The sequence below is a fragment of the Epargyreus clarus genome, unplaced genomic scaffold (assembly GCF_041222505.1).
Source record: "Epargyreus clarus isolate Ecla_fem2 unplaced genomic scaffold, WU_Ecla_fem_2.2 ptg000014l, whole genome shotgun sequence".
Classification (NCBI taxonomy): domain Eukaryota; kingdom Metazoa; phylum Arthropoda; class Insecta; order Lepidoptera; family Hesperiidae; genus Epargyreus; species Epargyreus clarus.
In genome coordinates, this window is record NW_027332222.1 from 16,715,131 (window position 1) to 16,731,962 (window position 16,832).

Consider the following 16,832-nt stretch of genomic DNA (forward strand, 5'->3'; position numbering starts at 1 on the left):
ATACTCCTTTTTGCTATGTTCATTTTATTAGGCGCCTGACTTTTTTATACCCTGAAGGTGGACATATAGTTCGTCTCAGCCCAATCAATTTAGTAAAGGATAAAGGATGTGCAATGTGAAAGGTAAATATACTAAAGTGAGTAAATATATTTAATTTTCAATAGTAGCAACGCCAGGTGCGTTAATAGATTTCATATAAGATTTTTGGTCGTAGAGTCCACTATGTTTATAGGCGGCAGATATCATATAATATAGGTTGTAAGCTCAGTTGATATGTTAGATAAAAATTACAAACGGTACATTTCCGGGTTATAAGTCTTATATCCACTAATATATATTTTTAGTTTTATAGATTGTTGGCAGTTTGAACTAAATATTCTTGCTCAGACCCTATGTAATTGTCAAATTTAAAACAAAAAAATGACAGTTTCGCGCGTAAATTGCAATTTGTAATGGATTTTCCGTCAAGTAATGTTTCGTAATTCTTCAATATTTTATAATTTCCTAAATTACGTATTAATTGTTCATATAAAAGTGTAAAATCCATTAAAAGACAATAAAAAACTTTATAATTGTGAAGTATTCTGAACATATGACGGATCCAAAGTATTGATTTTTCTACAACCCAGGCGACTTACAATTTGTTTACACATTTTTCAATACAATGCCTCTATACGTGAAAATAGAGGTTATCGTTAAATAAACCGTGTATATTTATTGGTGAACAGAAGTGAATCGATTTTTAGATTATCTATCAAGGGTAATTTTGAAGTAAATGTAACAAATATTGAGAATTACAAATTATTTAGCCAGTAACAGGTCTCATGCACATATTTCCGAATTCATATTTACCAACGGGATAATCATTTTGCAGATAACATTACTATACAAAAAGACTTTAAACGACGAATATCTTTTAATTAGTTGTGTTTAAACTGTTAACCTAAATGGCTAAGCAAATAGCTGATGTGCAGATCCACGCCGAGGAGCCACGAGAAGAAGATGATGACCTCGACATCAGTGTAGACCTCATTGATGATGGATTGTACTTGGGTATGTACCATGTTAGTCCTTATTAGCAGTCCTTGTATACCCAATGCATCTGTAACCAACTTCAACTATAACTCTATTTTAATTTCTAGTTCAATGTATTTTGGTGTTGATTACAGTAAAATACCACCTAAGTCACAGTCCATCATGCTGGACAGGTACAAAGTGGTACACATGGTTCGCACATCTTTCAGATTTCCCTCTTAAAGAACTCAGGCATTTATCTTTCCTCACTATGATTTTCTTCAGTAGTATGGCAAGTGATAATTAATTGCTATTTCTCACATACATTATTTTGAATAATCAGGCAGGGATTCACACCTCAGACTTGTGACAGGCAGACTTTAAACCACCAGGCATCCACTAATTTTGCAAATTCTGTTTAACAGCTGCTATAAAGTTAAGTTAGCTAAAAATAGTATGATAGCTTTTTCACAAATTATTTCAAGCGTATAATGTTATATTGCATTTCAGGTAATTTGGCCTGTGCTCGGGATTCCAAAACATTGGAAAAACTGAATGTCACACACATTCTCACTATAGATCTAGTTCCCCTGCCTAGGTCTATCCTGGAACGACCTAACCTACATTTCAAGTATATAAAAGGTAGATCAGGAAATATGAAAATATATTTTAGTTTTTAAGTAGTTAAAAGTTTCTGGCCTATGTTAAAATCATAATGTAAAAATAAACTAAAAATGTTTACTTTAGTCAATATCTACTTTCAGTTCAATGTTTAGTCCAATGTGGCATCGTTATTTCAGCAGAGCTGCAAGAAGGGACAAATTTACAGCATTTTAAGGTGGCAATATGTTTGTAGTCCAGTTTAATGTTAGGTATACTAAAATGTTAGTTGTTATTTTCAGTGGCAGATGTACCCAAGGAGGACCTTATCAGTCATTTACCAGAATGCAATGAGTTCATCAAGGAAGCAGTCAGCAATGGAGGCATTGTGCTTGTCCATTGGTAAGTATTTGATGGTGGCAGAACACTCTCAGGTTCGATCTGGCGGCACCATCCCCATACCTATTTCTGCCTCATAATAGCACCGTTAAACGTTGCTGTGTTCTGGTTTCAATGGTGTGGTAAGGAAGACATACTTTACAGAGGCGTACCAGCTTAGTCCTCAGGAGACGCAGGGCATCTGTGGCTGACTTCAGGTAGGAATATTTAATCCTATCTGGGGTTGATTACAAATGTCCATGGGCGGCAGTAGCCACTTACCACCAGGTGAACTGCATGCTTGTCTGCTACTCCTAAATTATAAAAAAATGTATATTTTAAAACTATTTTGCTTTTATTGTGTTGTGTATTTTCTATTGAATTGTGTCTAGGTGAAATGAGAGAAGTCAGGCTAGGGATGGCGACCTGAGATCGATTAATCGAAGAATCTATCTTTTGGGACAAAAAAATCAATTATTTTAATCAATTTCCAGTAAAGGATCTTTCAACCTATAAAATCTATCTTTTCATAGTTGGTTGAATGGGTTTATAGACATGTTTTTGCTGATGGATACATACTTCAGTGCTTTTTGGTCATGATGACCTTTTTTTTTTCGCTATCTTCGCCCTTTGTAGCTGAAAAGATCAAAGATCGAGTTTTTAGAGGATCGATTCTTTGGGCCTCGACTTTTTTGTGAATTGATTTATTGCACTTCGATTCTAATCGATTCGAAAATCGATCTTTTTCAGAAAGAATCGCCATTCTTAAATCAGGCAAGTTGTGTAGTAGAGATATTAAGGGTTTAACGATGGCATCACTTTATGAAGGTATCACCAGTATCACCACACATATTTCTGCTTGATATCAGCAATATTAATTGCTGCTGCGCTCTGGTTTGACGGGTGTGGTAAGGTATACATACTTTTCTAAGGCATTCCAGCCCAGTCCTCAGGGATGTATCTGTTGCAGAACTCAGGTAGGAATCTTATCATATCTGAGGATGATTACAGATATCCATGGGCGGCAACAGGAACTTACCATCAGCTGAACTGCAAGCATGTTTACTGTTCCTAAATTATATTAAATGAAACTTGTTCATTTATTTTATGAGATAATCTTATATGAACCATAACAACTACATGCATAATCCCACACAATAATTACTTTAAAACTGTCTATAATAGTCTTGTAAATAAGTAATTTTGTTTAAAATAAGAGGACATTAATTTTAATTTATAAAGATTTCAAAAATCAAGAAATCAAAAAAGCAATATTTTTTGTCTGTAATATGTGTAATGAATAATATAATTAATATAATTACCAATATCTGTATTTAACTAAGGTTTAGATAGGGAACGACATTAATTTGTAAAAACACAAGGACAAAAGTCACAAAATTTTAATTAATGTTTTACAATCATTCTTCACAATAATTACTCAAAATTAAAAGATGTACGTATTATTTATTATTTTTATTATACAGTGTTATGTTTTTGTTTATTTATTTTGTGTAGGTAATTTTTGATTTCGTCGAGTGAATGTAATGTCGGCGACTGATTAAAGTGTTTATTATCACTTTTTACCAATTATCATTTATATAGGTGTTTTTTCAACATAATCCATTTTACTGTCAAGTAAATCAAGTAAGTTTAGCAGGACGGCCTGGTTTGCGGTTGCTTTTTTTTAACAAAATAATTATATTTTTTAATTTCTTGGTTTTTTTCACCAGCCTCTCGTACTTTCTTTGCAAATTTTGAATCTTCCTTGATTTATTTGCAATGAGTTTGCGAGCAGCGAGTAACTGTCTACTCAAAAACTTCTCTTTAGGTGTTTCAGAAACTGGTATTAAATCTGATACTGACGCGTCAGGTGATGACGTAATAGTAAATACATAAGTATCTTGCTCTTGCTCAGATTGGCCTTTGATTTTTGATTTTTTGATTGATTTGATTTGTTCAGGCTGATTTGAGTTGGGATTTTGAGTTAAGTCCAGTACGAAACTCGAAGATGGAGGCTGAAAAAAATGCATCGTTAATATAAAAGTAGCATTTTGCTAATAATTAACAACTACTTTTAACAAACAATAATCACTTAGCAAAATTGTGAGTGAACTACTATCTATGGAGTGAAGACGTACCTAATATTAAACAAAATTTAGCCACAGATTTTCCCCGTATCTGGGCCCCTATTTATACAATAAAATAAATAAATACACAGATATACTAAATGACACTACTTATTCATGTAAGAAAAAGATTGACAAATACCTACAAACAATGACATATACTGAAACAGAAAATCTTTTGAATTAAGAGCGAATGATACACCTTTCAATAATGGAAATAAAATTGCTTCTTTACACATTAACACAGATATATGCACACACATTCACTTATACGCACACGATCATACATATATTGAAATTATTTTGTACATACATACACAAACACACACACTTTGACTCATACGCACACGTTAATACAAACTTATCCATACATAATAAAATATTTATGTATATAATAATTAATATTATTTATCAAAAGTACTTCACACAAAAAAATATAATTTATTATAAAAATTACATTATAACCTCCATTTATAATATGTGAATTATACATGCTAATTTAAAACCGGTATGAAAACATGAAACAAATACTAATATAAATAAATAAATTAAAAATAGTATCAATTAAGTGTAACTAAAATAAACTGAGTTTTTTCCTATTATTTTACTTATACTACACTGTTGAATTGTGCAATGTGGGTACATAGAAATAAGTGAATAGTGAATAACGAGCGAGTGACGCTGTTCTGCCGTCATACAGTGCAAACTAGTACGGAGAATAGAATAACATGCCGTTTTGAATTATTCTGTATCAAAATTGTATAGTAACATTAACCACTATGTATTAGCACTTAACAATGATGTATATCGCACAATACATTACTGCTAGATTGTCAGCTAATCATTACCTAATGTACATTGCAAATTATTATAAAAAGCGGTAATATTATGTAAAAATTATATTGATTAATAAAGATTATTATTATTAAAAAAAAAAAAAAACAAAAATTATCTCAAATTTTACTGAGGAATATGCGTAAAGTAATATGAAATTCTAAACATATGTATTTAATTAATATTTCAATAATATTAAAATTTATCACGTTATGAAATTGAGACACTGAGAATTTGGTGTCCTCCTCTGACGGGAGTTTAATCTGTTATTAAAATATTCTTTGTTAAATACATATATAGATATATATGCATCTTCGATCCCTAATAGGAACTATATGTATTACATAATCCCATACAAAAATGAACTTAAAAGTGGCGTCACACGTGTTTATAAAATTCTAGTTGACAGAATCTAACATTAATGCAATATCAACGTTATCACCATTAATTAAAGGTGTTATTCAAAAACTGCGCACGAAAAGCAATAAATTTTTACGACGAAGTAGAGAATTTTAATGAACATAATGGATTTTACGCGAATGTAAGTATATAATATAATTTATCGTAGTCATAATTTACTATTATTTATTAAATCACTTCCTATGAACAAAAAAGTCATAAATACTAATCCATGTTAAAGGCTAATAAGTGAATATTCTAAGTATATTAAAATTTTACATACTATTCGAGGTACAGCGGTTTTGTGTAGTCTTTTTATGCCCTTATCGGTCATATATCCATCACTTTCTAGAAAATGTTGTGAACATATAACGCTCCCTTGAGCCGGCCTAAATAATTCCTCGCATCTTTGTCGTGCTACAACAGATATCCATTTTGCACACCGCACTGGATCTCGAGGAAATCTTAAAAAATATATTAAATAAATTTCACAACTTTGTTTACTTTTACTATTTATATTTGGTATCTAAAACCTCTGCCTAACCTTTTGGGTAACACAGGTATGTATGTTTTTATTAGTATACAAAACAAATATTTTTAAACAAAAAATACAAAACAATAGCGTCTCCACTCAAGTTCGAACTGAGTCACCCATGTTACCCGAAAAAATCAAGTGGGCATGCAGTTGTAAGAATTATACGTTTAGTAACAGACTTTACAATTTTAATGGTTTATACATTTTGCTGACAACTTCACGACTTAAAAATACATTATTTACGAACGAAATATCGGTATTTATGATAGATTAATAGCAATTATATACTAATAATATGAATACATACCGAAAATACGATATTCCATCCTTTTTTAGCGTCCTAGATGTGTGATTTTTGCAATTTTTAAACGAACACTGAGGCATGTTTACTCTCTGATCGTTCAAACGCTACTAACCTAGAAGCGCACCCGTATCTCTAATTGGGCGTTCTGTTCGCGAGGACGTTTTTTGTCGCTGATTGTGTAATGTGTATCTAGTTCCTATTAGTGATCGAAAATATGCAAACAACAAAAATAAACCAAACATTACATTTCGATTATCGTAATGTGTACCTGTAACTTAGGAATTGCTGTTGTAGCCAATCTACGTCGTTTAGTATTTCCGGATATATCCGATTTGCCAAAGTGATCCGAACATATAACCGAATTCTTAGCAGGTTTATAAAACTTATCTCCTCTTTCTCTGGCGACAATCGAGATCCATTCCTCACGCGTAAGATTGCTAGGAAAGCCTAAATAAAATGGAATATTAATATCTAATTAGAGGCCAACAAATAGGACAAAAGTAGCATAAGCCCATTTTAATGTTCTGATAATAAATAATTAAACATTAGATTTCAATCTACTCCATGCCTACTGTTCTGCTACACAAATGTTTGCGCGTGCCTTGGCACGTTGTGGCCAACTTTTGCGACGTTGGTATAAAATCGAAAATTTGCGGTTCAAATATAATACTATTTGTTAGGTTCATTAGTAGTTACATTAAAGTTTATTATATGACTTATTGTACAAATACGCATTGAAAGTAAGACACTCCGTCTGTTGGTTTGTTTTTCCGCGCATTATTTTTACAACTTTAGAATACACACTGCGGCATGGCGAACTAAACAATATAAGAGCTCTCATCTCAAATGCGCTTTTATCCTTTACTAACTTTTTTGCTCGCTGACGGCAAGTAGGTATGTACTTGGTATTGTTGATCAAAGTGACAAAATAAAATTAATTCTTCGATAAATTTACAACTTTTGTCCCCGCTTCAAATGCAATTTCATCTTCATCATTTTTTTCTTTTTACCACGCTTTTATTAGCTTGGCCTGTATGTATTTACGTAATGGAATCTTTGAACTCGATTTTTACCCACTTTGAACGGTCCAATTAATTTAAAATCTTGAACAACTGTCAAGAACCCATGACAATACACGATTTTAATAATGTAATCCCATTTTCCTCATCAGGATCGTCAGGAATCAGGATCGATTCACGATTTTCCTTGTTGGATTTTAGCGTGGCTTTTAGTTTTTAGACTATAATTATTTTTAAAATATATTTTGTATATTCTGTAAATAATATTAGTGTATTATTTTTGTTTTTTTTTTTATTATTTTTTTATATTTATACCTAACGATAAGACAGACGGGTTACCTGGTGGAAAACAGTCACCGTAGCCTATGGACATTTGTAACACCAGAGGATTCGCCAATGCATCGCCGGCTTCGGCTTGTTATTAAGTCTTTTAATATAATTTTAATATAATTTTACTTATTTACTAAGTTTGTAAATACGATTGATGAAGTAGATGTTTTTATCTAATAAATATTATTTAATCGAAGATGTTGAAAAATAGCGTATGAGATTATTTACAAGACTTTATTTTTACTACAGACGGGTAGGCTTAGTCAGGAGGGTTTCGTTTGCACCCTTTGGGTACGGAACCCCATAAATGATAAATAATTAGTGAATATTTTGTTTATAAGCAGCTGTAGAATAAAGTATAATAGATTCATAACGTGTTTTTTAAATTGTTTTCAGTTACTTTGGAGTGTCTCGCTCGGCTGCTGTGGTTATTGGCTACATAATGGAAAAGTATGGCCTTTGCTACGAAGACGCTTTCGTGCTGGTCAAGACTAAGCGGCGGTTCATCGGCCCAAACGTGGGCTTCGTTGCCCAGCTCAAGCTGTTTGGGCACATGGGCTACCGTCTCAACAGAGATGACCCAAGATTCAAGCAGTTCAGGTTGAAGATGGCTGGGCAGAAGTTGAAGCAAGGTTATTATAAATCTTATACTATATAATACCCCATCGTATAGGAACGTGTATTAAATTAGGGTGATCATAACCACTAGCGGTCGCCTTTCCAACTGTCTATGTCCCACATTGTTTTAACTTTTTACCTGGGTTGAGACTTGATACCTACTCAAGGTCATGCGGTCTTCACCACATTAAGTTTCATTTACTTAAACTATAAAAATTATAAAAAAGAAGGATGCTTTGAAGCACTTCACTTTGGTTAAAACACTAATTAGTTTTTCATATCACATTTTCGGTTCAAAAAAATAACTTTATTGTCAAAATAATTTACATGCTCTATTATTATATTGTAATATCAAAATTCCATATAATTCTTTTTTTCAGTTAAAATTCTGCCCCAGTTATTTGCGGACTTGGTCACTTGGTCGCTCTCGAATCAACCCTGGATCAGGATCCAGGGTTGATTCGAGAGCGGCCGGATCCTATAGTCTACCGCTGCAAGAAGTGTCGCCGAATTGTGGCTAGCCAGAGCAATATTATACCACATTTACCCAAACAGGTACCTAATGATAATCTTATAATAAATTATCAATATGAATTGTGCCTGTAAATAATATAGAAATAAATTAACTTAACAACATTTTATGGAATAATAAGAAGATAGACATGATATATCAGTTCAGACATAGATTTAGTAAAAAAATCTGAGACTCGATCCAAGGCTTAGGAAACATTACTTCTACATATATTTCTGTACACATACGTCTTTCTGTAATAGCATTTCTGTGTTTAATTATTATTAATATAAATTAAACTTGGCTTACTTTATGTGTGACTGAGCTTGACATCCCTAATTTAGTATTATTTGGGGATGTCTATGCATAAGCACTTAAACCAAATATTATTTTTTCCAATAAGGTTAAAGTAGAGCTGGCCAAGAAAGGCATCCGTCCACCGCCCAGCAAGCTTACAGGGTTGAATTGCGCTGAGAATGGCCAGTTGCTTATCGAGAAGCTGAAGAGCCTGGCCTGCCAGATCATGGACAACGGGGTCAAGATCGAAGCGGAAGACTCCAGCGATAGCAACGCTGGTTACAGCCAGGCTGATAATGAGGAAGGACCCAGTCAGGAGGTATGGATGTTACAAATTAGTTTTAATTAAAGTAAACAACAAATGTCATAAATAGTGTAACTTGTCATAACATCAATAATTTTATTCATATGATAAGGAAATGGTTATCATCATATAACTAAAAGAATCATTGTATACAGGATTAGCAGATGAGCATGCAGTCCACCTGATGGTAAGTAGCTACTGCTGCCCATGGACATCTGTAATCTGGGGCGCCTTGGAAAAGTATCACACCCTTCAGACCAGAACACGTAGCGTTTAACACTGTCACGTAGCGTTTAACACTGTCACCTTCAAGTAATATCTTAAAAAAATGTGTATCTTCTCCAGTGGTAAAAGATATGTTATGGTCTCCAGGTGCTGGACGGTTACAGCGAGACGAACCTGGTGGAGGCGAGCATCACGGCGCGCGCGGAGGGCGCGTGCCGCGCGATGTGGTTCGTGGAGCCGATGCGCTGGATGCGCGGCGTGGGGCAGGCGCCGCACGGCAAGCTGCACTGCCCCAAGTGCAACAACAAGATCGGCAGCTTCAGCTGGGTTATGGGTACGTTCGAATTCTTTATTTGCCAGAACACGGTTATTACACATATACTAGCTGACTCGGCAAACGTTGTGTTGCCATATAAATAAAAAATGTTAACCTTTATCACTTAGGGGTATGAAAAATAGATAGCCGATTCTCAAACCTAATGAATATGCATATAAATTTGATGAAAATCGGTAAAGCCGTTTCAGAGGACTATGGTAATTAACTTTGTGACACGAGAATTTTATATATAAGATTATGTACTTAGTATAGTCTAGTGTGTCCTACCTGTATTAGGTTTGCAGAATACAATGTGTTTTTATCAATTAAAATTATTGATTAATTAAATTATAATAACTGAATATCATTAAGTTGGACGATGAAGCTGTGTTATTAGAATGTGTATAAAAGAAGCAGTTAGAAAAAAAAACTATATTTTCTAACCAATTACCTTATCTTTTCTAACCAATTATCATTTCTCTAAATTAACTAAATATTATGGGTCCACTGGATGTCTCTCCTCCTATCGTCTTACCACATTAAAGCATGTTACCACTGCTTCATTATATTGCTTCTAGTAATAAACATATTTTTAACAATAATTGGTCTCATCACTTTACACTCATATACATTTGTAAACGTGATACTATAATAATTATATAAAAATCATTTTTATTATTAATTAAGAATACATTGGACTCTTTCGAAATAGAACCCAAATGTTTTATATAACATAATTATTTAAAATGTCTTACATATTTTATAATTATTTTGTTTTCTATAAATCATAATATTTTTTTGTTACAGGTTGCAAATGTCCTTGTGGTCAGAAGGTGGCACCGGCGTTTTACCTGGTCCCCTCCAAGGTGGAATGGTCCAACATAGTACAAAATGTTCAAGTCACTGTTTAAACTTACAACTACAATCACTTCTTTATTAAGAAACTTCTCTATCTCTGTTTACACACAGAAAGATGTAGAAAGTTATGTATTATAAATGTAAAATTATGCTTAGGTTTGTTATAAAAATACTTCCAATATAGACGGGTAAAATATAACTTAGTAATTTTGTTATATACTCAATGGATCTAATGGATCAATGTGAGGATGTTAAAGGTCCTTGGATAGGTGTATGGAATGGGAGCTAGGTAAATATATACCTGCAGACGTAGAATGTGTCAAACAAAAAGTATTCTTATATACAATGATGCATATATGTTCCTTTGGTTTCAGTGACTGTATACCTTAACAAGTTTACAAACAAAATTCAATCATTTTTAACTTCTAAATGTATATAAATATGTATATATTTTCGAATATTTATATAGATATTCTTATTATCTTCGTAATGTTTAATATTTCACTGCATTTTGGATTTTTTCTATTTAGCTATGATAGTTTCCTTAGTACATCATTCTTTACCCTGTCTTCCCGTACATATATGGACTTAACATTGAAAATGAAATAATTTGAAATATTTGTGATATCATAAGAGGAAATTCACAAAAGCAGTGTTATAAGTAATCCGTTCATATGTTTATTAAAAATAAAATGATTATTATATTTCATTGTTGAATGTACTCGTACTAGGTATGTCCTAGGGAACAATATTTGAAAAAAATTATTTAAACAAGATGTTGTTAGCAAAAGCTAGACCTTTGGTGCTTAAATTTCATGATTCCAGTAGGTTAAAATTTAAAGCATTTATATAATTTAAGCCTTTAAATCAATTTCTATCAATTAATCAGTAAATAAATAGATGTTTATAAGTTTCTACATAGATGTTTCTTATTGTTGATTGTTAGGTTTGAAACAATGGAGAAATAAAAATTGTTATCATATTTTCATTTTTTATTAACAACCTGAGTATTCTTATTTCGTTATATATACATTTTAATATTTACCATTTGAGTATTTTAATTGACTAGTATTTATTAGTTATATCAAAGATATTTGTCATTTATAGTGTGAGTGTAGAAAGCGTTTATAGTGCTGATCGATGTACATACTACACATGTGTACTGTTTTGCCAAAATTGCTAAAAATAGCACAAGTTTAATCAATGCCTATAATGAAAGGCTATATAAGCATTACCTGAGAAATGATAAAAATAAAAACTAGACTTTTTTTTAGCCTATACCTTTGGTGCTAGATGCAACTTACGCCTGGGTACCAGAAACCATGTAAAACCACTGGGTCATAGTATATATCTAATGGTCTTTCATAGTATAGTATTTAATTACACAGGCATTGTAAGTTCAGGGTGGTATAACCTTTTGTGTTTCGACCCATGCAGTCCACTGCCACACGTATGTCGTATATACATATATCAAATAATAATACCAGTGTATAACCGCAGCTTTAGTCCTCAGGGGTGGCGTCGGTTCTGTGGACATCTTCAGGAAGGAATCGAATCTTATCTAGTATCGATTACAAATGTTCATGGTCGACATAAGATGGACTACTTGTTCGCTTGCCGTTTCTGTCATAAAAAAACTCAATTTTTGTTTGAAAAGCTAGATGATCTGTGATGTTTTAAGATTAAACTCTAGGCCTGCCGTTTAAGGCACCGTCCGACGGTGGGTTAACAAGGGTCGGCGGGCAGCACGGGCCGGCCGTCGCGGCGCAGGCGCGGGATGTCGTGCAGCGCGAGGCGGTGCGCGCGCATGAGGTGCGTCTTGCGCTTCCAGCTGTCCGCGAAGGCGCGTGCGCAGCCCGGACACTGGTACGGCAGCTCGCCCGTGTGCGTGCGCGTGTGGCGGGCCTGGCGAACATAATAATTTTTACATAGGTACAAGGTTCACTGTTTAAAATTTTGAAGGTGTGGCGGGCCTGGCGAACATAATAATTTTTACATAGGTACAAGGTTCACTGTTTAAAATTTTGAAGGTGATAGAACCCTTTGTCTACTACTCGACTCCAGAGGCATCACCGCCACATCTATTTTTGTCTACTAACAGTAGTGTTAAGCACTGCTGTGTTCTACTTAGAAATGTGTTGTAAGTGCATCACATTTCCGAGGAGTTCCAGCTTATTCCTCAGGGGCGTATTTATAGCCAACCTTAGGTAGGAATATATAATTCTATCTGGGGTTGATTACAGATGTCTATGAGTGGCAGTAACGACTTACCATGAGGTGGACTGCATGCTTGTTAGCAACTCCTATATTATATTGCAAAAACCTACATGATTTTTATTTCATTTTTTTTATTCACAATGCATGCATCTATTACTTAAAATTTACAATTACAATATTTCCCAAAATTTCATTCTATATGTTTTTATTACTTTTATAGTTATTTCAAGTAACTCAGGTAATAGAATCTTTGGGTCTTGTGATACAATTTCCTGAAGCATTTCAACTTAGTCATTAAAGACCTGTACATCTGTGACAAACTTTAATTAGGTATGACTTCAATCTGTTATTTTGGAGTTGATTACAGACTCATAGCAGATACCATTTGTCATCAAAAGGACCTTATACTTATTTGTTAAAAAACATAAGGTTGCATTTACAGTAAAAGGTCATTTCCTACCAGAGCACTAGCATCAAAGAACCCCTTCCGGCAATGTTTACACACGTAGATCCGCGCGTCCTGGTGGCGACGCTCGTGGCGGCGCAGGCTGGACGCGGACGCCGCGCGGAACACACACGACGAGCACGTGTACGGCTTGTCGCCCGTGTGTTTACGGAGGTGCACCTCTAGGTTGCTGGCTGGAAAGGCACATAACACGTTTATTGCTGGCTGGAAGTAGTACATACAAAACGCCTGTAGATTCAAAATTGTTCCCTAACTTTAGCAGCGTTACAGAATATGTTTCACTATAGAGAAGAGATTTATGTCATGACTTACAAAATATCATCACTGGAAAGGCTAAAAGTTAGGGGCTCCTTTGCGTGTTAGACTTTTAGCCTTTTCAGTGACAATATGCATATATATTGGATGAACAAAAGTCAAGAAAATTTAAAGAAAGAAATTTCTTCCACCATTAATAATTATAAGATTAAATAATTGTGGTAAGAGACTTATGTAGTGATTCAGAAGTTGCAATAGTGTATTTTGTTTACTATTTTATTACCTTGAGCAAAACTCCATCCACAGAAAGAACATAAATGTTCCTTTTTGTCTTCATGTACTTTCATGTGACATTTTAGTATACTTTTCATTTTGAATCTGAAAATTTAAGACCTATTAAATTTATTCATGAAATTAGTAGAATAATTAAATAAACTAGTTTAAAGTTACTCGAGTTACTCTTATAAAAATCTTATTACATTTAGTTTTATATCGACTGCATATTATGTTTCTGTTTAATTAAATATGTGATACAAACTTTATAGAGAATGAGTGTGAGGTAACGAGAACAGCTGTTTTGGAATAGAATCTTTATTGAATCGATGAATACACCTAAAGATCACATGAACATAAAACAAAGTAATTTCTTTATTTTTAACAAACAATTTTTTTAATATTTTAATATCATCAGTACTTACCGCATATTACACTTATCGCAGGCATAAGGTCTCACGTCACTATGGCCTCTAGCATGTGTCATCAGCTGTTTCCGCAATTTAAATCTCTTTCCACACACATTGCAAACAAACTTTCTCTCATCCGAATGTGACGCTGAGTGGTACGCCACTTGTGAGGGCTTTGCAAAAGCTGCAAATCACAACTATTTCAATGGATTATTTTATATACACATAAAAGATCAGTAAATTTATTTAAACAGCAATTAAAATAATGTGTAATTTTCTTTGTTATGTATAAGTATTGTGTAGTACCAAGGAAGACAAACAATCAAATATGTATAGATGATGACAATGAGAACTTCCATTAATTTCAGGTTATAGGAAAGTCTAGGATATTTATTTATTTATATAACATTTAAGTAGTAAACAAATATGTAGTCCATGTAGTAAGTGGTCACTGCTGCATATGGACAGTGTTTACTCCTGTGGACTAGTCTCGTATGGAAATCAGCTTAGTATAAACTTCAGTTTCTCATGTTAGAAGCAACGTTTCAGGTCCCTAGCATTTCATACTATTCAGCTTTATCTAGCAGTTTTCAATATTCATTATTCATTCTTAAAATGTGATTTAATACATGAAAAACAACTTACTTTTCGGGCAATGTGCACAACTATATTTGCGTCCAGAGTGTTCGTTCTCCATGTGCTTAGCAAACCAAACCTTGGAAGTAAAGCTTTTCCGACAAACTGGGCACACATTCTTCTTTTCACTAATATTCACTGCTATATCTACATTCTTTTGAGTACATGGTTCAGGCTCCAATTCCTCTACATTAGGAGGCAATTCTTCAGTAATAGTATCTTGAACTAATTTTTCATATTGATCATTCTTTTCTTCTATAGAATTAGAAATTTCTTTTGTACTAATATTGTTTGGAACAGTTTTATGTTCTGTATTGCTTATTATGGTGCTACATAGTTTGTAATCAGGTAATGTTAGTTTGAGATTGCTAAGCGGTTTCTCAGGCAACTCTATCTGTTTGAAGCTCTCTGGCTCTATTATAACTTTGGTTTCGCTTCTTGATACTATATTCCTTAATGTGATGTTCACATTTTGTGCTTCCTGGATGAACATGTACGCCGATTCTATTTTGATGATGCAGTCGTAGCAAAACTGTTTTGGGAGTTGTTCCTCATCTGTAATCTGTGCAAAAGGGATTGTTAATTGTGTTACTATGCTTGAATTTTAGTGCTTGTTTCTTATGTGGGATAAGAAACTGCTTTGAAACACTACTACCAGAAAATAAGGGTAAGAAATCTCTATGGCTTGACTGATGACAATATGGCTATTTTGTCTTAAAATAACGTTAACCGCTGCTATACTTATAAAAGGTATCATGGTATATCAAGTTACACTAATATGAGGAGCTTCTATAATGATTCCTCAGGGTAACACCAATAACTAAGCCTAAGTTGCACACCCATCCATGCTGGTAACGATTACAGGCAGTGGGCCCTTACCATCAGGTGATTTGTATAGTCTTTTGCTAGTTCGATTTCATAAAAATACAATTATCTAACATTCCTATAAAATATCTCGTAAATTGAGAATTAATATACGTCCTTATTAATACAAGTTTTAGTGGACAAAACCTATTTTAGAGAGTATATTTAATCAGTATAATACGAAGTTTACCTTGATATTAGTACAAAAACAAAACATATCCACAGCTCTTTTACTGAAATTTTCCTTTTCCCAAGACGCCACCTCCTTCATACAGCTGCGACATAAGTTTGATAAATCCATTGTTGCTGAAAATTAACAAATGTCTATTATTTACATATATACCAGAATGTATGCAAAATGCAATGGAAAACCAATATTTACAATTTTGTATTGGACTTTCATTACAGTCTCTGTCTGTGACACTGACAATTTGACAGCTCACAGAGTACTTTAATATAATTACTGAAACAGATTAAACAGATTTAAGAGACCGGTTGCAGACCATTATACATAAGCAGATAAAAATATCGTATTTCGCCTTTTTACCTCGTAAATTATTACATGTACAAGGCGATAAACCTAAAGCATATTAAGCTATTGAATTTAGAACGCTTTATATATACAGTCTATCTATGTATGTATAATCTATCTATAGAATCTTAATTACATATATCCCGATTAATAGATTACCCCATAAAAGAGAAAATGGATTACCTAAATAGTAGGGTAATCTATTAATCGGAAAATTCCAATAATTCGTTTTTACGAAACATCGCAATTCAGCAATATTCTTTGATTGATGGTGGTTATGTAAAAATTGCCTGAGCCAAACAAAAATAATGCGGTATTTGATAAATCGATAATTCCCGAATAACGGAAATTATTGTGATTGCTAAACAACTGCTGTATTAAAAGAACTGAAAATAAAAACAAGGCTATCAACCATCTGCCTCCAAAGAATTCTGTCCTACTTTGGTCATATAGCATGACAGGGAGGAAAGTGGAGGGAAAACGACCTCGAGGAAGATCACCAAGTAGGTGG

General features: G+C 33.5%; 3 protein-coding genes across 3 annotated transcripts; 1 reads left to right on the forward strand and 2 right to left on the reverse strand.

Annotated features, from left to right (window-relative positions):
- The first annotated feature begins 425 nt into the window (after positions 1 to 425).
- On the forward strand, positions 426 to 11,650 carry LOC140747050 (dual specificity protein phosphatase MPK-4). The gene is made up of 9 exons (XM_073079287.1): positions 426 to 1,053; positions 1,525 to 1,656; positions 1,917 to 2,016; positions 7,936 to 8,171; positions 8,538 to 8,569; positions 8,605 to 8,712; positions 9,072 to 9,284; positions 9,642 to 9,828; positions 10,618 to 11,650. The coding sequence occupies exons 1-9, from the start codon at positions 948 to 950 to the stop codon at positions 10,719 to 10,721; spliced, it is 1,218 nt and encodes a 405-aa protein (XP_072935388.1). The 5' UTR covers positions 426 to 947; the 3' UTR covers positions 10,722 to 11,650.
- Positions 3,377 to 7,017, reverse strand: LOC140747051 (uncharacterized). The gene is given in 3 exon segments (XM_083059001.1): positions 3,377 to 4,007; positions 6,459 to 6,637; positions 6,927 to 7,017. Coding segments are annotated over 3 exon segments (630 nt in total). The 5' UTR covers positions 7,003 to 7,017; the 3' UTR covers positions 3,377 to 3,632.
- A 486-nt stretch (positions 11,651 to 12,136) lies between the features above and the next one.
- On the reverse strand, positions 12,137 to 16,219 carry LOC140747045 (uncharacterized). The gene is made up of 7 exons (XM_073079277.1): positions 16,172 to 16,219; positions 15,980 to 16,095; positions 14,935 to 15,487; positions 14,305 to 14,473; positions 13,890 to 13,984; positions 13,346 to 13,524; positions 12,137 to 12,573 (listed from the first exon to the last, which is right to left on the reverse strand). Exons 2-7 carry the CDS (start codon positions 16,088 to 16,090, stop codon positions 12,394 to 12,396), a joined length of 1,287 nt encoding a protein of 428 aa, XP_072935378.1. The 5' UTR covers positions 16,091 to 16,095; positions 16,172 to 16,219; the 3' UTR covers positions 12,137 to 12,393.
- Between the last annotated feature and the right edge of the window lie 613 nt (positions 16,220 to 16,832).